Source organism: Harpia harpyja, chromosome 5 (assembly GCF_026419915.1).
Source record: "Harpia harpyja isolate bHarHar1 chromosome 5, bHarHar1 primary haplotype, whole genome shotgun sequence".
Taxonomy (NCBI): Eukaryota; Metazoa; Chordata; class Aves; order Accipitriformes; family Accipitridae; genus Harpia; species Harpia harpyja.
In genome coordinates, this window is record NC_068944.1 from 5,414,237 (window position 1) to 5,436,764 (window position 22,528).

The window sequence follows — 22,528 nt, forward strand, 5'->3', positions numbered from 1 at the left end:
CGGGAGTGACCTACCTGTTGGGTTAGAGAGTCACGCTCTTCTTCCCCTCCCACCCTCAGTGAAGCCAACACGAATGAGTACCTCAGAGGTACGTGCAGATCCTGCCTCACTGTTCCCATATCCCTCTCTCTCCGGCCCAGTGAATCACAGAGCGTTTCCGTGTAAACCTCGTGAGAAGGGGAGGACGAGCCTTCCCTGTGATTCCCACACACACCCAGCCCTGTTACCTCTCCAGTCTCGCCTACTGACTGATGGGTTAGGCAGCGGAGAAAGATGGTGTCGGATCCCTCCAGGCAAAGGAGGGGGAAATGAACCTTCCCTTCTCCAACACCCTTGGTGAGAGCTCCAACTTCTGGATAACAGAGATGGCTCCAACAGGACTGCCTCTGGACATATTTTAGAGGAAACCAGTGATTATTAGTGCATTTTGTGCAGGGCCTGAGCTGAGCGTGCAACCAGCTGGCATGCTGACTAGACAGATGGAGGCCAGCGGTGCGATAGCTGGAGGAACACCTCACCTGTGGATCCCAGCAGCGATGAGACATCCCTTCTGTCCTGAGCCACATACTCGCCCCGTGAGCCTGCAATGCCTCCGAGCAGAACTTAGCATCTCATGAGCTCAAAGGTCAAGAATGCAACCACCACCAGGAGACACGTCAAGCACAATATATATTTTATTGGTTTCATTTCCAAGAAAGTCAAAAACCAGACTGAAGAAGAAATGCATAGCATAATCTCTACAATTTATGAACTACAATCATATTCTTTATGCAGTCCTTCCTTTTGATTTGTGTATAATTTTGACAGAAGGGTGACCTAAAATTGTGACCATATTTCGAGGGATGCCATTGCAAGTATATAAATCATAAACTGTATCTGAAATATCTTAGTCATATCAGAGAACACAGAGTTCGGAGGCTTCTCCTAAAAATGCTGATTTCTGTTCTGTGATTTTGGCCTCCTGGCTATTATTAGAGCTTGTAATAATCATCATTTTTGCCTTGAGATTTGGGAAGGAGTTAAGTCCCACAGAAAATGGACTGTGTCTGAATAATTCATTGTAAGGAAATACAGACTTAGTTTTCAAATATATAGAGGACTTCCTACATACAGCACTCTGGAAATACGCTATTAAGCACACTTCTTATCCATAGAAGGTAAATATATATCTGCAATTAGTCCAAAGATTTAATTTTGCAGCAATGGGTGTACTTAGATGAAAGAGTCTGCCTTCATATGAATTTGTCTTTTTTCTATATACTCTGACGATTGAGAAGGCACCACCTTATAGAACATCTAATCTTTCTATGTAATATACACAGTGTTTTGAAGTGTTTATGCCCTTTTCATTCCTGCAGCACCTGGGTTTGTATTATGCCAGCTTTCTCTTTCTTTCAATTTTTTTTCACACTATGGGAGGGATGTTCTTTCTACAAAACTTACAGTGCATGTCATTTAAAAGTGACTCTTCCTACTTAAAGATTTTCCCCAGAGTATTGGCACTGAGAAGAATTTGTCTTCATTGATGGGAAGACATCTCAATACTGGCGGGGACACTCCACTTACTAGAAGGGAAATATTATCTTTTGTTGAGATGAAAGATTCCTTATGTCTCTTCCATCAATCTGAAGCGTTGTGACATTTCCTATCACTGTAGCACAAGGATGTTCCTTCTGGGAAATGCACAGAATATACTAATGAGTATGTTCATACATCAGAGAAAATCTTTTTTTCCCCTGTAAAATGACAAAATTATGCTTGATCTAATATTACTAAGCCACAGCAGAGAGAAAGTGTAATTGCCTGTAAATAATAGGTCAAAATGACCAAGCATGACATTTTTAAAGTTCAAATCCTCTCATCCCTAGTTATCCTACATTGCATTAAGGCTATTCACAAATAGTATTTGTCAAGCCACTGTGTACCAAAGTGACTTATTTTGTAGTAAATCCAATAACAAGTGAAACAGAGCTAGCTGAGGTTTGCTTTCAATTTCCTTTTCTAACTTCTGTGCCATTTTAAACAAATGACATACTAGTGAGGTGAAGAGGACAGAGCAAAGCACCAGAGATCACCTGAAGGTCAGCATACAGCAGGTCTCTTCATATTAAATTTGCCAGAGTTGCACTGGCTTTCTATCCAACAAAACAATGTTCTGCATAACAGAAAGGCAAAGAGTGAAACAGTTAAAAGAGATTTAGATACCAGGAAACTGCTTTTCAAGGTTCCAGAAAGCCTGCTCATTACAACATCAGATAATTGACTATTAGACAGATAAACCCCCTGCTTTTCAAAGCAGACATCAAGGAGCAGTGCTTGGGCTCTGAAGTGGAAGGTACAACTCTCAAAACTGATCCTCAGTTTACACACATATGAAACGTCTCTCTCTTTCCATGTATTTTATGGCAGGTTGTAAGAAACAGATAATGTCTCTTCTCATTTCCATTACAAAGCTCTGCTGAGAGACTAACAGTCTGCTCCAGCTGTAGTGAGTAAAACCAGTTCTTCAAAAGAACAAAAAAAAAAAAAGAAAGAAGAAACCAGGTAAAAAAAAAAAAAAGAAGAGAAAGAAAAAAGACCATCTTTGAATTTTGATTCGCACATTGCGCTTCCCTTTTCCCATTGCTCTGAGGTAGTCGCTCCCCTTTCGGGATGACTGTTTGACCAATACTTTCACAAAGCCACTTGCTCCCCTCCAGGGTTATACTCAAACAACTCAAGGATTGCTTCAGCCAGAAGCACTTTCACACAGTTTGAGCCAAAATTGCCCCAAGGAAGACTTAAATCATGCTGGTTGAGAGTTCTAATGGTGCTTTTAACGGGGTCAAACTTTCACTTCCCAAATGGCAATAGAGCACCAATCTTGGAGAATTTCCTCTTCCAGAAGGACTTCCTGGAAGCATGAAATTGCCCTGTGGCTGGTTGGACACATGTTGGGGATCATAAAACACCTGGCCTCAATGTGTTCAGTCTTGCATTACATCAACTTTCCGTGTGGTTTTTTGCTGTGTGGCTTCCTGTATTTATTTTTTTAATTTTCACAATAATGGATATTTCAGACTAAGTCCTAGGTTTCAGACATTTGCTCTCAGAAATCAGAAAGCATGAGTCATATTTGGGAGAGTAAAGAATTAAAAGCCTTCTAAGAAGGACATTATCAAAGGCACAAAGAGTAAGAAAAAAGAATACTTTGACCTGTTTGGGATGGAGAAGCATCCGAACTGTCAAGAGTTCCCTTAAGTGGCCATCAGAGACCACTGAGGATAAACAAAGTTTGTATAGAAAACATGACTGTATTAGTTGAAAAATCTCTAATTAGAAAAAATGTGTCAACATTCACAAATACGTAAGGAAACGAGTGTGGGGGGGGAAGTCATCCCATAAAATAAATCAGACAGAAAAGTAGCAAATGGGAACAAGAGAAAGAAGTTGAGAACAAATGGATGAAATTGCTTCACAGGGAATGTGTTTTGCAAATGGCGTACTGAATCTTCATTGATCTTTCTGCCTCTTTGGCATCCTCACACACCACTTTTGAAGAGGGAAACACAGATTTCTCAATAACAGTTCCCTCTTCTCCGGTGCTTTCAGACTGTCTACACATCACCTTCAGTTTTATTTTTGAAAAGGTGAATGGACTGTACTCTCATGCCGCTCTCCCACTGTTCCCTTCCACCCACATCCCACATTGTTTCTAAAATACGTCCTGCATCCTCTCTCTCAAATGTGGTTTTAACAAAGCAACGTAAGGAAGTAGTGTATTATTGTGTTTACTTTCCTTCATTGAGATGTGGGTTTCTGACAATGATGTTGGGCTTGTTTTGGGAGTCATCCACCAGTAAAACTTGATCAAACCTGTTGCATCCTGAAGCAATTGAGCAAAATAGAGCTACGGCTGCTGTAACCTAATCACAAGCAAAAACATGTAGGTGAGCTGTAATTATCAAGGTTCTGCCATCTGATAACATTTACAGCAAACAGAAAATTAAAAGACTTAAACCAGAAGCAAATGAGTGGAAGCTTTTTCCTTTTTTTGAATAACTGACTACTGACTTTTCCCTGGAGTTGCATATAAATCTCATCTCCACCGGAGAATCTATCCTGAACATTTTTCTTCACTGGATGTCGGGGGCTGAATTTCTGTATTCTCCTTCAGCACTGGAAGTACTTGAGACCCAACTGATAAAATATCTGGAAGGGATGAGCGCAAGGGCTGGTTCATCAGGTATATGCCAAAGTTTGTCTGAAAAAAGCAGAATACTTATTGAGATGCAACTCATGTTACAGTAATCAGATCTATAGAGGATCTCACAACCCAGATATGTTTAGAAAAACAATATTGCTTTAAGAATAAGGAGGTATGTACTATCTCCATGTAATTAAGAACATTTTAAACTAATTAACTATAATAGACTGGTAAACAAAAGCTAACCCCATGCTATTCAAGAATAATACCTTAAGTAAGTGGATAAATAACGTAGTATTTCATCATGAGTTCCACAGTATCATATATGTAATTAACACTCCCTCACAGTCTTGTCATTCAATGACTCTTCTGCCTTCTTGACAAATACAGTTAATGCATTATCACAGATAAAGGCTAAGCAGCACGAGAATGCATGTATGTTCAAACAGCGAGGAAAAGTCTTGCATCTTCTACCATGAATTATTCGCTTTGTTAACAGAACTTTGTTCTGTCTAGCCTTTGTGAATTTCCCTTCATTTGTTTTTATGAATATTTTAGTACATTGTACAGAAAATATTCAGAAAGTTTGTTTTATCAGGACTACCACTTGTTATCTGTCATTACCTGTGAAGCCATCCTACATAAATATTAGAAATACTTAGATATGTGTCCTTGTGATATTGAATAATAAAGAAAAGAGGAACAGAATAACCACCTCGCCCACTGACCATACAACCCTCGCAGGCACTGAAAACCTGATCTGCGTGTCTGCACTCTTATGCGTGGTCTTGATCTTAAGCACGTTGAACGTTACAGTTGTAGCTGTGGACAGCTGGGTGTGATCTGGAAATGTCACGGTAAGAGACTGGTGTGGTTTCGTGGTTTGCTTTTCCAACAGTGGAGAATTTAGAAATGCACAAGAAACAGACTTGCAATCTCATGATAATGTTTTCCAAACAATTAGAAAATAGTTAATTAAAGAAATATGTAAAGTAAGAAATAAAGGAATGCTGAAGACCATGTTAAATTGGTAATTGATTTGTATACTTCGGAATGTCTTTGTTCTTCAAACTGAGGACCTTGGAAACCCAATACTAATTTTCTTGTCTTTTTTTTACAGGTTTCAATAAAAAGTATTTTGATTTGGTAGGCTGCAGCCAAAATGTACCAGTCACTCTAAAGTGTAAAGTAAATAAATAAGCAAATGAAATTCATTAAAAACAAAACTCTATTCTCCTTCTCCATTTCCTGATTACATTTACTGCCACCGTTCAGATAGATTATCCTGAAATTGAGGGAATTACATTTACAGCAGGTTTAGAAAAATACAGTAGGTAAAAGGAATTGCAATAAATTAAAAAAATAGTGTTAGCTGCATTTAAGGGAGCGTATTTGTCAGACTAAATATAAAGGCAGTATGTTTTCTCCTGTTCTTACACTGTATAATTAAATTAAAAAAATAGTGTTAGCTGAATTTAAGGGAGCATATTTGACAGACTAAATATGAAGGCAGTATGTTTTCTCCTGTTCTTGCACTGTATAATTAAATAAAGATACAGTAATGAGGTAACATGAAACAGCTTTTAGTCTTTGAAGAATTAGTGAGAGGTAAGGCTGAGACCTACTCCCAAGTACGAGAGATGCTGTAAAGCAGAGATCTATCCAAACATGGCCTCAGACTCTGAATTTGGGCCTTTCCATTTCATTTGTAACCTAAACATTAAAAAGAAAAACAGCTTCCAAGCAGAGGTTTTTTTGGCTATTTCTGCTATTCCTTCATCTCACTGGCATTTCATATATATGGGGTATGAGCTGGACCTGATCCAGCCTATCCTATTAATGACACTTTTTGGATACCTGTGACCATAATGGCGTCAACACTGGTGGACACAGGGTAGATCCTTACGGTCAGCATTCCAGTATTTAATGCTGAGGAACAACAGTAGCACAGTAAGATCCCAATCCTCTAGCACAGTGACCGCGTTGGATCAACCATGATGGTAAAATGGTAAGTTAGGAACTGTTTCGTCTAAAATATGAAAGCATACAGTATTATTTTTCCATTCTTGCTTTTCTCTTATTTGTTGACAAGCTGTGGTTTCTCTATTGGCATAAATGATATGTTTTTCAGTCTTGTGGTTAATAACCTGGATTTACTTTCTATACCCTAGTGCAAAAATGACAGTTGCCATAATTTTGTTGTTTTAAAAAATCAGGGAATCATAAAACACATATTGTAAAATGACTATTAGTCTGTGCTGCACCACATTTCACGCGGGAAGGAATTTTATAACGCATCTGTGTAAATGAACTTATTTGATACATGAGAAGTTTTTATTTATATTTACTGTATTGACATCTTGATTTATCTTAAAACAAGACTAAAATAAAGCTGGGCAGATTGTTCACTGTGAAGAATTTAATTCACCAATTTTTCTATTGTAGTGAATCATTTAGCAAGATTTTTTTTCTTAAAGCACTTTAAACCATTCAGAATTATTTAAGAAAAGGCAAGTGTGAATACATCTTATCTTCAGGTGTTCTCAAATACTGGTTTAATACCAGTCCTTAGTATTTCCCTACTGTGATTGGGCATCTAAAAATCTCATAGTATTTTCTTTAGTGCTGAGACTGGGTGATGCCTACAAAGTTTTCACGGTGATGGTATACTGACGGTATACATATTTTGGTACTAATACCTGCTTGGAATTACTGACCTCTTTCTTTTGTGAATGTTCTGAAGACCAAAATTTAGCTTGTGATTACCAGAAGTGGATTTGATATCTTTTAAGTAAATTTCCTTGTTTTTTTCAATAATTACAAATATTTGACTCAGCAAATACTGATAATAGCACGCCCCCCCCGCCCCCAAGCAATGACAAAAGCTGTGCATCCTGTCATTCCAGCTCTGTTTCAAGAGAAAGATAAAATGTAGAAATTGGCCCTTCTCACATTTCACTGTTGAAAAATGAGGCTTTCAGACACAGAGATTACAGCCTGCAGAGTTATTACAATGAACTGCATAATCTCTTTCTGTTGTTGCTACCTTCTCCTGACTTCAAGGGCATTTTATTCTGCATATAACCTCACCAGAACACACCAAGAACTGGGCAGGGAGTACTGGGCTGTGAATTCTATGGCTTTATCTGCTCGGTCTTCTGATGGCAGTAGGGGCTCTTCCCATCATTCTTAAACTTCACAGGGACAAAAAATGTAAAGCTTCTTGATTAGTAAAAAGCACAACACTTCACTGCTGGGAGAAACAGATAAACTGTTCTTATTCTTGCCAACAGTGAATCATATGATAGTCATCACACTCAAAGGAGGAGCTATAAAATGCTGTCATTCTTGCATGTTGTCTCAAGTACACTTACTGGATCAACAGTAATATGCACTGCTTAGATATTCACTGACAGAGAAATATCCTGGGTGCAGTATCTCCTTTATAACATAGAAACCTGAGGTGCTGCATCTGACAAAGGCTGAGATGAGATGCCTTCAAGCTACAGCTCCTAAACAATCAGTTAATTCAGACTAGCACTTGGTAGGGAAAATGCCCTGCTGGGATGTGTAACAAGCACATAAGTAATACTGCATGCTAAAACTTAGCTTTGAATGGATGAGTTCTGGATTTTGCCGCTGGATGTAGCTCTCAGCTGCCTTCTCCCAGTAGATAAATTTACCTGTTCACATCTGCTCATTTTATACATAAAATAACATAACCTCCCCTCCATACAAAGGTTTGGAAGATGCAATTATTAAAGCCAAGTTGTTTTTTTTTAACGTAAGGATGTTTTATCAGCTCCGGATTCACCAAAACTTATTCGCAAAGCCTCACAAAATAGAAGAGTGGAAGAACTGACTTTCAACATGCTGGTTTTTCATATTGGAAAAAGGGGAAACTTTTAACTTGGTGTCAACCCCCCCCATCTTGTTCTGCTGAAAATATCTGGACAGCAGAATGTTTTCCTAAGAACTGATTTTCCTTTGCTCTACCTTAAATAAAATGCATTTGCCAGTTCAACCGCCAATGAGAAAAAAGAACCATATTAATTCAGAGGTCTATTAATTACATCAATCACTGTTTGCAAATGTTCCAGATCTTTGGATGAAAAGCACTGCATAGTGTAAAGCCCTGCATTACTATGAAAATGATGATAATGATGCATCAGATAAGAGAAGTCATTTGCTATCCTTGCTAACGTTTCAGTAAGCAATCCAAAGGCACGGCATCTGATTCTGCAGGGAAAGAAGCTCTCCCAAGGCAAAATGAGATACATAAAGGAGGATCAACAGCCTGCAGGAAAAAAACACAAGCCTTTTAGTGTATGAGGGCATGTGCAAACATAATGGATTTCCCTTGATGTACTGCTATCCATACATTTATGCTGGGGCACACTGCTAATGCAATTCCCTTTGCTACCTTGACAGCAAGTCCCAGCTTATAGCACTGCTGCAAATCTACCCACAGGGCTTCCGCTATTGTTAGCATTAAACTGCATCTGCAAAACACAGAAGACGGGCAAGAATTCAATGTTCTCTCCTTTCTGTCTAGGTGTGTTTTGCATCAGGTGGTGACGCATGTGAAACAGCGTGTGGCTATTTTTATGCTATTTGCTTAATGTAGTTATCTAGTCTTTCACAGTTTCCTGCAGTAACAGAGAGAGCTCTGTCACAGAAGGAGAGCTCATTTTTCCTTCTCAGTCAAAAATTACAGAAGGAATCCTTAACGAGTGTTTTTTCAGAACTGATGGCAGCAGAGCTCAAGTTTGCTTTGTAGAGGTGTTTGAGTTTTATTTCAAACAATGCGATAAAAGGTTTCATAAAAAGTAGCTGGCTAGGCTTCAGCACCCTGCTTTACATTTATTGGGAAACATGCAAATTGCTTGTGTGGCTAATTACAGTAGCTGGTTCTGACTTTCAGCTGCAATCCACCTATGCAAAGCCTCAATCTTTCAGCTTGGAGCAGCAGGTTCTCAGAGTCTCAGAGGGATGGAGTAAAATATGATTTCAGAAATAAATATCGAACCACCTCTTACAAGCCTTACTTTATTTAGCTCATTACTGAAGTTCACTGGCAGTGCTGTCATTTGGGCTACCAGTTTGATAAAGTTCGATATATTTTTCCAGGTTGGTGTTCTTGGAAAAACAAAACAAAATGGTAACTATTGACATCTGGCTCTCTTGTTAAGCATTCAGGATTTGCTATCCATTCGTATGTGCGGAATCTTTAACATTTTGGAAATGGAGCAACTACAACCGCCTTTCAAAAATACCAGTTCCCCTTTTACTGGGAAATTAGCATAAATCTTATTTCGCTGCATTTGGTTTTTGTAGTTCAAATCGCATTATTGACAGCTGGGAACAAACACTGCTAAATTCCTTCACTGAATCTGTATGTGATAAAAAAAGAAAATGGAGTCTATTAGATGACTCCTTAACAGAAAAGCGCATGCTAGAGACATGAGTCACCAAAGCATTAGCTCTGCAATTTAACACAGTCACATGAACTCGATGTTCTTTCTCTCTCCCCGCTGCGAACTGTGAAAGGTTTGGATCGATGTCCTCTGCTAGGTCTGCCTAGCACACTGAAGATGCCAGAGTCCTTGAGTGCTGCTCACCGATAACCGGCTGGTGACCATCACCCCCCAGATGACTTGCGGGAGGGATGGGCTCTGAGATCTTCTCAGACCAGTTCAGGCAAAACTACCAGTTCAAACTATCTCTTTCAGGTGTCAAGCCAACCCAGAGGACTTGGCCTTACGCAGAGCAGGGCATGCTCACAAGATTCCATCTGCCAGCAGCGCTGAAGGCTGGGAAAAATAAAAAAAGCTGAAGGCCTGGTTCTTTGCAGCGTGAATATTGTTGTGCAGCTGAGGGAAGCCGAGCACTCCCCCGCTGTGAATAGCAGCACTGTGCTCTGCAGCACCTTGCCTTGCCACGCGTCTTTTATCTGGCACCAGGTTGTTCTCAAGAGGCTGGATTGCTCTCTTTGCCTTAGTTCTGTTTGAAGGAGTTACCTGGTTCTAGGAGTGCTTGTATCAAGAAAATCTTTGCATCGCTGAGTTAATCGGAATGAAAGAGAAGCTCATCTTTGCTGTGGGAAACGTGCAGAAGACGCTTCGCCTCTCCTGAGAATCTGTGTCCCGGGTAAGGTTTTGCTGCCATTTGAGAAGGTCCCCGAATACAGAGTGCTTTCCCTCTACGGAGGATTCAAGTCATAATCCAGTAAAACCCCCGTGGGTAGAGAAAGTCCTCTGCATACTGCACCCCATGTGGCAGCTGGGCAGCATCCCTGCCCGGAGTGCCAGAACACACTCTGATGTGTCCCACATGTTCCAGCTGTGGCTCCCCATTACCTGGAGAGGGCTCTTGTCCTCAGGCTACCCGCCACGGCCAGGAGCTCACCTCACAAAGGCACATGTTGCTGTGACCAGCTGGATGCCAGAGCCTGCTGTGCAACCCTAAGTCATCTCAGGTCAGTGGGAAGCTGTGCCTAGACAGCCAGCCCCTGCCTGCTGCTTCTCCCTGGTCTCACTCCACACCAGGCGGCTGGCTCCGAGACGGAGCCGGCAGAGCCATTCACCAAGGATAACATCCATTGAAAATGTAGCCCTTTGTTTGCTTAATGAGTCACTGAGGCAAATCAATTTATTATTTTTTTTTTCCCCAAACGAAGAATGCATTATTTGTCACTTGTTTGTGCATTGTTTGGGTGAATGATGTTCAACCTATTTGTTATCGCTCTGCCCCTGTGTGTTGTGCCCAATCTCTGGTGTTCGGCTGGTATTGGCGAGGCTTCTGAGCGCTGACTGGCTAACGAACTTTTACAGCACAAGCTTAACAAACAGGAAGCAATGAATTTAGAGTAAGGATTTTCAGCTAAATAAATACTTATAAGGAGATCTGTGAAGCTTTTGGGATGCTGAACTGTCTAGCCATCACCTGAGCACTCTCAATTCCAAGAAGCAATGCAACCTTAGGAAGCAGAAGGACTCCAAATGAACGCTTGTATTTCACACTTATTCTTCAGTCACTTTCTTAATCAATTACTCTGCTTTGATTATATTCACATCTGCTCTGTTTTTCCTGCTAAGTAGTTTGTCACAGTAAGAATAAAGTTTAGTCTTACGAGCTAACTGTATAATTTCAAACACTTTCTGATTTTTCTGCAGATTTCTCTCCTTGAATGACATCAGTGCATCAGCTCGTGTTTTTCAAGACCAAAATAAACACACTGTAAAGCAGTACATACTGAATAAAAGCAAGCACAGTAAAAAATAATGCATATTAATAGTCAATTTCAGAATAAAAAACATGTCGAGCGTTTTATGGAAATAAACCATGTCATGTCTGGGTTGTAAGTGCATCCTCTTTTTACTGAAAAAATAAATGGTGACAATTAGCATAACAACTTAATTGTGAATATTCTTTCAGCAGGTATTTGACTATGCATGCAACAAAGACACTACATCTTACATATACATCTACACATACAGCTATTTTGGAGTACTATACCGACCTTTCTACCTCTGGCAGCTGACAGAGACTGCAGAAATTCTTTGTTTCGTTCCCCAGACTGTTGATCAATGCAGATTATTTGACATCTGCTACACGGACCCACAACCTGCAATTTTAGTTAAAGAAGGTTCACGGCTATATATCAAAGCAGTACAACACAGAACAGTACAAGCTTCTGACCATCATAATAACTTAAACACATATCTTTCACATATCTTTCCTGTGGTTTTTTATGCTTTCATTACGTAAGAGGCCAGGCCTGTCCGCCTAATGTAGTAGGTACATTTTCAAAGGGTTTACTTGCGAAGGTCTCACTGAATTTTGAATGCGCTTTTTTCTTTTGTTTTCTTTTTTTAAGGAAAACTTTCCCAGAGACAGAATCTGAGAAATACCGAACATTTACATATTTGTATTTCCTGATGGCTTCACTTCATCTATGGGCTGGCGGGGCTACATGCCCAAAGGAGAACTGAATACAAAATTAAGCCAGTGCCTCAGGATTTAACCCAAGGAGGATTTTCTTGGGTTTGTTTTATATTGTTTCAGTGCAGCTGAAATGCACAATATCTTTCTTATATGCATGGGACTTGTAGATAATCAGAATGCAAAATGTGACTTTTCACAAGTTTACATAATCAGAAGGAATAAAGAGATCCTCTAGTCTGACATCATACGTAATACAGCGCATGGATCTTAAAGTTAATTCTTTTTTGAACTACGGTGTCTTTTTAGGGAAAAAACCCCTTGCAACAAATTTCTTCTTAAAACATTAAAATGAAGAAGGAAGACATATCGCCATTCTACTTAATATTGCACCCCTAACTGTAGCAAAGCTGTACGTTACAGAAACTAACTGTTCTTACAGTATCCCAATATATACATTCTACTTTTGTAAAACATGTCATAAATTTCAAATAGGGCAAATAATTAAAGCTTACACTGCAAACATTTTTATATGCTGAGCTGAAGTGTTATTTCATTTTTTTTCTAGATACATCTAGAACTGCTTGTACAACTCTTCAGTGTAATCATCAAACCTATACATTTAGCTCACCTTTTTTTCAGAAGATGATTTTCCACAGCTTTAATATTTTATTGAAAGAACAAGAAAACAAGACAGAGAAGGAAACATTTTTCCCTGCTTTGCTTTGTTCAACAGCTGCTTCTACCATTTTCCTGGCATCAAGCACCATTAACATAATTTCTACTGTTACTACATCAGTATTTGAATAGGGACCTAGCAGAGACTGGAAAAGACAATGCAAGTTGCATAAGCCTTTCTATTTTCAGCTTGCAATCCTAAAGTATTTCAATGTCAGAAACAGGAATACCTTTTTATTTTGTAGTTTTACAGTATCTTCCACAACAAGATCCTGGGCTGAGTTCCCTAGCGCAACTCCAGCCTCCAACAAGCTACACACCAAGGATTTTGTCCTTTGTATTCCTCATCTCCTACCTAAAGAAATTTTTCCTCAGTTTTCTGTAACTCATATTACAGCTTACTGATCAAAGTACACCTAAGAAGAGAGCAGATAAGCCATATTTTCCACCCTTACTGAAAAAATGGCCTTTCCATTTCTTACAGTATGCTGACCAGAAAGAAATAGGAGCGATGTCTATCACAGCTGCTAGATTTGACCTTAGCACTTCTGTTATTCACACCTTCATTATCATCCCTAAGAAAACAATGAATAATCCACTTTCACATCCTAGGCAATGCATTTTCAAATACATATTTCATAACTAAGAACCAGACAAATCCAACAGAACATGTAATACATGTGTGCATCTTTCCCTTAGGTTTCAAGTGTAGCTTCTTTATGGATCCTTTGTTGAAGTTTTTCCCAAAAAATGCGTTTGCCAACAAAGTCTGACTCTTCAGCATTTTCCTTACAGTACAAAGCAGATTATGTTGTTACATATGATACGAAGCATAACATATGAAAAACCCTACCAGGCTAGACTTAGAAACATGTCTTGAATGGAGATTAGGACGAAATGTATACAACAGAGGGCAACAGACAGTGATTGTTCACTTGTATTCCTGTCCAGTCTTTTGGCAATCAGTTGCTTGATGTGCAGCAATCAAGCAAGGTTACATTTGGACTATTATGCTTAACAGCAACCAGTATTCTCTTGTGACATGCTAGCTAAATATTTACTGTAAACTCTGCCTCAAAACAGTGATTATTATTCTGCTCAGTTGGATAGAGGTGGGAAATGTTGTGAATTATGAAATTTTAAAAAAGGGTGTGGAGAAATATGTCAAAACCTCTCAATTATATTGAAGCATGTTTGCCACAGGTCACAGCATGGTTTTTTTTTTTTTTTTACACACTTCATAAATTTCATCTGCACAAACTGTGCCGCCCATGTTCCAGTCAAAGTCTTGCAAAAATTGCCCTGTCTCCAGGGGTCAAAATACTTTGTGATAGACTGGGACTAGGACAAGAGAGATGAGTTCGCACCTGGAATCGCAGAGCACCTATTGAAATCTCAGCCCACTCTTCTTCTTCAAAGGACTCTGGTGCACTGATGACAATGTTGGCACGGAAACGTCGGATTAATTCCTCTATTTCCAATGGCTCTTCCAATCTGTCTCACCGAGTTGACAGAGAAAAAGAAAAATAAGGTTTATTAACTAGTTCTGCACTATATGTTTGTGCTGTAAGAATCTAGTGGCTAACATGATTCAGCAAATGTTTCTCCAGAATAACCTGGACCAAGTTTTATTACAAAGGCTATGAAAATGGACCAAGGTATTTAACTACAATTTGTAATCCTCTAGGTTGTTTCTTCAGAGGTGTAACCTGGAACTGTAGGTACGAAAGCACGTCGACAGGCGATTGTGAACAATGCATATGAGAAAATTCCTTACTAGGTATCATATGTAAGGCTAATGGTAACAAATGAAAAGATCTTTTGAGTTAGCAATCATTTGGCTCATTAAATGCTTCTAAAAAGAAGGCAAATAGAAACTTATTCTGCAGATGCTGCAATGGCAAAAGGGAGAAAACCAGCTCATGCTGAAGGTGAAAAAGGCCAGTAAAGGCATTTTATGAGAGAATGTATTCCTCGTATTATTATTATTTGCCTTCGGGATGCAGCAGATTGCACCAAATGATAGGTGTTTTGAAAAAAATTAATCTCTGTGTGGCGATGTCTCCACCTCTTTACAAGCATTTGAACTGCCAGAGTGTAGATTTGTGTCAGTGCGGAGAACATATATAAGGCAGGCAGAGCAGCAAACTGCATACAAATATCAGAAATCTGGCTGCACCTTTGAATTGTCATTCTTCACTCTTCTAAAGGAGAACCTGACCAATACGAGAAAAAAAGACAGCCCTAAAATTTGCAAGAGAGTTGTCTCACTGCCATTGTTAGTGGGGAAGAGCATTTTTTTTTTTGCATTAGCCATTACGGACATGAACAATTTTTGATAATCCATCAGTTGTGGTCTGACAACTTTGGGATATGACACCCTACAGCAAAGGCAGAAACCTGGGTAAGTAGTGAAGAGAGAAGTTTCTGTCCTGGAAAAAAAAATATTTTAAAAAAAGTAAGGACATACAGTTTAAAATGTGTTTTAATTAAAATGAAGAAAAACATGCAAAATCAAAGTACAGGGAAAACTGTTCACATCAAGCAGTCTGGGCAAAAGAGGCCTGTTAGATGAAAAAAAAGAGCTTGATTTTATTTAAAATAGTCTGGATGATCTTCTTTAGCAGACAAATGAGCATAAGGATAAACTGCCTGGGCAGATTTTCAGTCAAACCACACAAGCCCAGCTCCACCAAGCCCTGGCTGTTCACAAGGGCTCCAGCAGCCTGGGGGGTAGAAAGTGGGATGGGAAGCTGAAAGGCTACGGGTTTTCCCTCGAGATCCCACAAGCAATCCCACGGCTGAGACACAATCCGTAATGATTGCGGGAGATAGGAGCCAACAGAAGGTGTAGACTCTGCTGATGCTCAAAGTTTCACTTGACTGCTCTCAGACAAGGAGAAAAATAGCAGTTAGTCATGAACAAGTTCACTTACACTGTTGTTCTTCCTAGCTTTGCTGTGGGCTCTTGGAGCTTGGGTGCTGTGTGGCCTCTAGTTTTGAACGCATTTTGTGACACGTAAGTGACTGCCACCCCCGCCGGTACCAGCGGGGCATCAAAAGCCCCGGTAACCTCAGAGCTGGGCCTGTGGCGTTCTGAGCCAGCTGCTGAAAACTAATTTGAGTTTCTACTATTTTATCCCTTGCTGCTGATCCTCAAAGACTGCAATGCCCCTACTCCTAGTCTCTGCCTTCAAGCTGCTCAGGCTCACCTCCAAAATACCTCACCTCTCTTGCACCTATCCCCAGTCCTCAGAACTGCTTCTAATTACTTGGCAGCATGTATCTGAGTAAATTCCCATTATTTCCCCTCCCTCAAAACATGCATTGGTTGGATGGAGTGACAGGCACCTTCGTCCTGCAAATCTCAACAAGGATCTGTTGTGAAAATCCGTGTAATTTGCCAAAGCCAGGCTAGGTACTTTGGACTCTTCATGATAGTGGGACCTGCAATGCAGAACGCATTACATATATTTAACAGACAAACTTGAAAATGAATATTTGCATCTTCAGGGGTGTATTTCTAACAAGAACATTTGAGCATAAGGCCAGGCCATGGGGACTTTAATGGAGGTAACCTGTAATGGCAACAAGAGAGACAGATGTCTCCATGTACATGTAGCTCTCCAACAGTATGCTACATTCTGATTTTTAGTTAAACTGCTGATTCTGTTTTAGATCACCTCCCAAAAGCCAAGTGCAAACCGGAAGATTAATTTTTACTTACAGAAGATACAAACAAAGAGAAATTATTAAAACTCATTTGAAGATTGAAATTGTTTTATAAATCTTAGCAGGTTTCCATTAAACAAAAACAAACCCACGTGCCAAGAAGCTAAGTAATACTTTCTAAAAAAGAAAAACATTTAATAAAGGCCCATATGTGCAGATTCTTGAAAGTACATTGTGCAGTTCAGTATTTGGAAAGTTCACACACCATGGTTTAGTACCAGTGCAGAATGAGGATGCTGTATATCTATGCTGAATTCCTTTCCTGAGCACCCTGAGAAAGCACTGCATGGCAAAACTGGGAGGAGTTTTCCAACTTGTGCTACAGAGTGGGAAACAAGATGCTTCTCAGGCACCATGGCAGCTCCAGTCACATCTGGAGTTTCCTCTGAAGAAAAGATGATTACAAGCCTAGCTGTACTGGAAGATATTAGGTGTAAAATCAGTGGAACATCTGACACTGCATGTTCTACCAAAGTTCCCTGTCCTCCCTCACCCTCACTTGCTGCTCCCTGTGGAGCCTTACTCTTCTTCTTTGCACTCAGATCCCATGTCTGGAAGGTTCCTCACTGAGTCTCACCACGGAAAAAGCCCAGTCTGAGTAAGGGATGCCTGCAAGTGTTGTTCTCCCAAGGAGATGTAACCCAGCCAGTCAAGCCTCAAAAGAAGGCATTAACTATCACTGAGAAAGGGTAGTCTAAATGGCTGAGAGATGGACTGATACAAACCTTTTCCACGCATTTTTCGCACAGGAGCACTGCCATGATATCCTAAAATTGCCCAACTGTCTTCTCCTAAAGAAAGAAACCCTGAGGCAATGCAAGCTCCAGTGGTCTGTAGTGATGCTTCATTCAGTCAGTGGTTTTAAATCCTGAAGCTATATACGTATCCTCCTACATCTCTCTCTCTCTCTCTCTCCCCCTTCTACTCAAAACAGGAATTTCAGTGCGGGGGCATGTTTGGTGGGTGACTAACGGGAGAGAAGATGACTCCAAGCAGAGCCTGGGAAGTTTGGTGAGACAGCAAAAGGGGGCTCAGAGACAAATGCCGGGGCTGTGGGATGCACAGCTATGATGGAGGCCTCGAGGGCAGATTTTCTGTGGAATTTGAGCCTGTCCTAGTTATAATCAAGAAACAACAACTTTCTATTGTCAGTATACGAAAATTTAGTTGGTAATGTGTTCCTTATCTTTGAACTCTGGGCTAGCTCAATGTTTCATTTGCTGCTTCTATCTCCCACTTTTGTACAAGTAAAGCCAAATTCAATTAAGAAATGAAATTAATCCAGTCCTGCAAGTAGTTTTAAAATATTTCTGTTGTGAATGTTTGCTCTAAATCTTAATCCTTCCCATAGGAAAGAAATAGTTCAGTGAGTAGCAAGATTTTGTATTTTCACCTGCCAGATTATTTATGTTGAAAAAACCTAATTATCCTTGTTCTTCCCACAAATAGAAGTTGGCTGGCTCCCAATAATCTCCTGCCACCAAATCATTTGACAAGAATTTTGTTTAAGTTTTCCTAAAGATGACTGGCAGACAGATTACGTTCAAGCTTTTAATCCAAATTCTCAGAAGTCATACAGGAATGAGTAATTATAGCAGTTTAGTACCTATATATTTGTTGAACGTTGAAAAGTAACTATCTCTAAATTTCCAGATAAAACAGTTATATTGGCATCTTATGGCAAGATTCTGGAATCCAAGACCGCTGAGAGACATTTGGAGACAGAAGGATCTTACCTTGCAGAAATATGTTCTTTCAGCTGCAGAATGCTTGCTACATTTATCAGGAGGTATTGTGCTTCATTCACAAGAGAGAGTGAGATGTTTGCAGCAGATGCTAGACCTAAAAAAATCAATCCAACATTCTAAAGTGATCATTAAAAATCAGGAAGATTATACTAGTAATTTCACCTCATCTTTCCTTTGACCTCTTATTCATTCTCATTAAAAAATTATTCATTTGGCTCCAGGCACTAAGGAAAGATTCCAAGAATCCCCTCAAACCTGTAAATGATAATGATGTAATGCATTTAGAAACCGAGACAGAGCTGAGATTTTACCAAATTTGTGAAACAATTTACAAGAGCAATATCTATGGATTTTCGATGCTCTTTCAATTTGATCCTTTTTATAATGAAATTTAGTCTAAGAATAAATACTTTGTTTCTAGATATTTCATGATCAGTTTTCAAAATGATCATTGAGTTTCCAGACAAAATCATGGTCGTGATGACACACCCCGCGCCCCCAGACTGGTGTATCTGTATGTTTTCACCAAATGTAAGAAGTAGAAGGGCAGCACAAACACAGTTTGGGCATATCTGTACTCTTTGAAACCTATTAGATCAATATTGGATGACTCTCTCACCCTTTATGAGGGTAGTTTTATACTCAGCATGAAGTCCATGAGTCTGATGTTTACTAAGTGATGAATCACAAATATTTTTAAGAATGAGAACATACCTTTGATATTTTTCTGATGCGACTTCTTTTTCATGTCCGAACTTTGTCTTATCAAGCGACATGGACGACCAAGAAACGTAGAGAACCAGCCAGCAATTCTTTCTCCACAGTCATATGTTTTTACCCTATTATGAGAAAAGAGGGACTTAACAAAATTTGATTGCCCAAACATTAATTTGCAAAACTGAAGACAAATCACCAAGATGTTTATTCTGCTTCTTTCAATACAAAATACAGAATCTGTATTGTCTGATGCGAAGTTCTGCATAATTTTGTCTCCCCATTTCCTCAACTTTACTCTGTTACTCTTGAAGTTAACATTCACGAGATCTAATTTAGTTTTATACACAAGATTACTGTGGAATAAAGGACTAAATAATCATAACGCTTAAGACAGTGACTCTGAAGTACAGTAACTGGTAGCCCATATTATAATATTGCAATACAGTATTATGAAAAAGTTACTTTCTGGTCTGTGCTTTTTATTAAAACAAAGAGGATTAATCTGAGTTGAATTTAAGATTGCCCCACTGTGCCACACTGTATGTAATTTTTAATGATCCCACCAGGTACAATGATGTTAATTCCATAATTTAATTCCTGTTATTGCAGACATTCCACATTAAAACATGGCTCCACTAGCAGAGCCCAAATATCTCTCTATCTAAAGACGATTTCCATTGCTAGTAAATTGTCTAGTGAGTTATGCAAGGCTGGCAATAGATTTGCCTTCTTTACCTGGGTGTAATCTCTCCTCGAGGGCTTTTGAGATCACCTCTCTCAGTTCAGGAGGGGCACAGATCGGACCACCGGGAAGTGATCCTATTTGCCATTTGATTCCTCAGCCCTGAGTAATCTTAACGTCAAGCTTTTAAAAAGTAGGCATCTGGTTTAAGTTAGTTGTCTGGGTTCCCCTCACAGATAACGGAAAGAGGTAAATAGTTCCCATCCATATTAGACCTCAGGATGGGATGACTCTTACTCTGGGAGTGTTTAACTCTATTGACTACAAAAGGAGATTTGACTGACACCTAACTTTAAAATGGCATAAACAGGTAAGAGGAATGCAAATTCTCATGCCCACCTAGGCAGGATTCTTGTAGCAAGGAAAGTGAAGTAGCAGTGGTCCTAGGCTCACCTTGTTGTCCTACCCAGCCAAAGAAGCTGATCTGCATGGAAATCATTTGCTCTGCGAAACAACAAAACAGCTCCTCACAGCAAAAGATGATGCAAATGATGCTTAGCCCTAGGATTGACAGAGGAAGTAGCTTGGCTTCACGAAATGCTTTGTAGGTTCAACTGAGTTACATGGATAGAAAGCCAGGACAAGTGAAATCAAAGGGATTTTATAATCCTGCAGGGATTAGGCAGCTCTTCAGCGCTTGTTCTGAATTTTGATTGTGGTACAGCTCTGCGTCCCTCTCCCCACTCTGAGACTGGACGGATGCCAACACCTAGCCAGTGATGTCCTAGAAACGAAATGAATCTCTGGTACTATGAGATGCAGGCACTGTGGCAAGAGGCCAAAAGGTGAGTCTCCACATGAGATTTCATAGTCTGAGCTGAGTGGTTCTCATGTCCTTGCTGGTCACTGCGTTAGGGAGAAGGCTGCTAACGAGAAGGCATGAATCTTCCATGGTAACAGTACAGGTGATACAAGTTCCCCCAATATTTTTTCCCACCCAAACAGAGGTGCTAGGGGTATTTAAATTCTCTCCCAAGCCAACTGCCTCCAGTAGCCTGCTGGGACTTAATACCGCATAAATCAGAACAAAATTTTGTCCACTTTTTTATTTGCTTACTATTTTGAGTCACAGTGGCTGAGTTAGAGACAGGCAGCATTCTTAGTATTTCATCAAATGTCACAGTGTAGTTTTTGTATTCCAAGACTCCTGTGTTTTCAAATTGCTTTCCCTTATCATCAGACCATTTTCTGAGCAAGTACCATCATCTCTTCAAGGTCTGTTTCAAAGTCCTTCTGTTGTAGCTCAATTCTACTCATTTTCTGCTTGTGTTTATTTTTGTGGAGTATTACTTTACATCTGTCAGCATTACATTTCATTTGGCGCATGTCAGGCAATTTATAAAGGAGGGCCTGGTTCTCTCAGGTTCACTCGCTGTTTACCTTGAGTCCCTCACTCATCTTCCTATTATGTCTTTTAGCTTCAGTGCGTTACAGCCGGTCCCTCTAGCTAGGTAATTTATAGAACAAGAAACAAGGACAGCTGAAGTCTGAATATTGATCCCAAGGGACATAATACATAGATTTACGCACAACAGGCTCAGTTCACCTTGGTTTTAGCTACACCTTTGTCTTCTTCTACCACTGATACCCTTCTCTTGATCTCTTTGATATTGTGGCCTGTCAAAGAGGAGGCTGTGTCCCTGCCTATTTCAGTAGCACACTAACCTTGAGCATTTAGGGTCTTCTACAACATCAATAACCTTAACATCACTAGCTTCTTGTGTCTGTCCACTGTTAGATATTATACTAGAAAGCCGTGTCCCTCCGATGGGAGCAGCACATGCTGATGGACAACCCGTGCTGAGATGAAGGCTAACACTGATGAATTATTCCACAAGGAAAACTTGGGCTCATTAAACTTTCATGGATGCTGTGAAATTAAACTTCCTCACATGACTGCTTGGAGATTCTACATCATGTGGTTTTCTCAGCTGTCTCAGTGTAAATTCAGAATAACCACCTAGGCCAACAGAACTGGATGAAATCACAGCATCATAGAGCAGAATCAATAAGCAGAAAATGCCTTCAGTAGGGGTTTCTTCTGAATAAAGGCCTTTTAACAAAGACTTTTGGTCCCACTGCTCACCTCAGACACTGCAGAAAAGACCCCAGACTGCAAATCACCTCCTGTCCTACTGCAAAGCACTGTTTTGCTCCTATTTCTCATTTTTTCGCCCTGCAGGCTCCCCTGCTGAAACACGGGAACCTGGCATGAAGTGCTGTTGGATCTCTGAGCAGTTTCAGAGCCTCATCAATGTTGTCCACTCATTCTGCCTTACTTTCTGCCTTGTTTATTTGCTAATCACAGTCCACTCCATGCAATTTGTCTTGCATCTCCCCTTTCTTTGTCATTCTGTCCTTTTTCATGGGAAACTAAGCAGTTTCCCATGAAAACTTCCTATTTCATACATTAAAAATGACAGAGTCAGTGACATGAAAGACAAGCTACAATAAATAGTATGGCAGCAAATTATATGCACACAGAGAGAAAGACAACCTAGGCTATTTTACAGCCTGTAATAGATGGGCTAACCATGGGGAGGCTAAGGATGAGTCAACACTAAGGGAAGTGGGACAGATGGATAAAACAAATGACTCTTGGGTGAATTCCACTACCTGAGGAAAATACCCTTCTGAGGAAAAGATCCTCTTTATCATCTGAATAGCTAGTAGAAAAGAAGGAGAAGATGATTTCCTGTACGGCTCCATGGGGAAAATGGCCACGTCTTCTGCTGGTTTGTTTATGTGTTACCCTCAGAGAAGCAAATGTAGATGGTTACG

General features: G+C 39.9%; 1 protein-coding gene across 1 annotated transcript in view; it reads right to left on the minus strand.

Annotated features, from left to right (window-relative positions):
* Nucleotides 1-656: 656 nt before the first annotated feature.
* The window catches only part of MOCOS (molybdenum cofactor sulfurase), a 231,158-nt gene continuing 209,286 nt past the window's right edge, over nt 657-22,528 (minus strand). Inside the window, exons 11-15 of the mRNA XM_052788249.1 lie at nt 19,003-19,127; nt 18,277-18,382; nt 14,176-14,302; nt 11,709-11,813; nt 657-4,243 (exon numbers count right to left, since the gene is read on the minus strand). Coding sequence (XP_052644209.1) covers nt 4,097-4,243; nt 11,709-11,813; nt 14,176-14,302; nt 18,277-18,382; nt 19,003-19,127 — 610 coding nt within the window. The 3' untranslated portion in view covers nt 657-4,096. The remainder of the gene's footprint in view (nt 4,244-11,708; nt 11,814-14,175; nt 14,303-18,276; nt 18,383-19,002; nt 19,128-22,528) is intronic.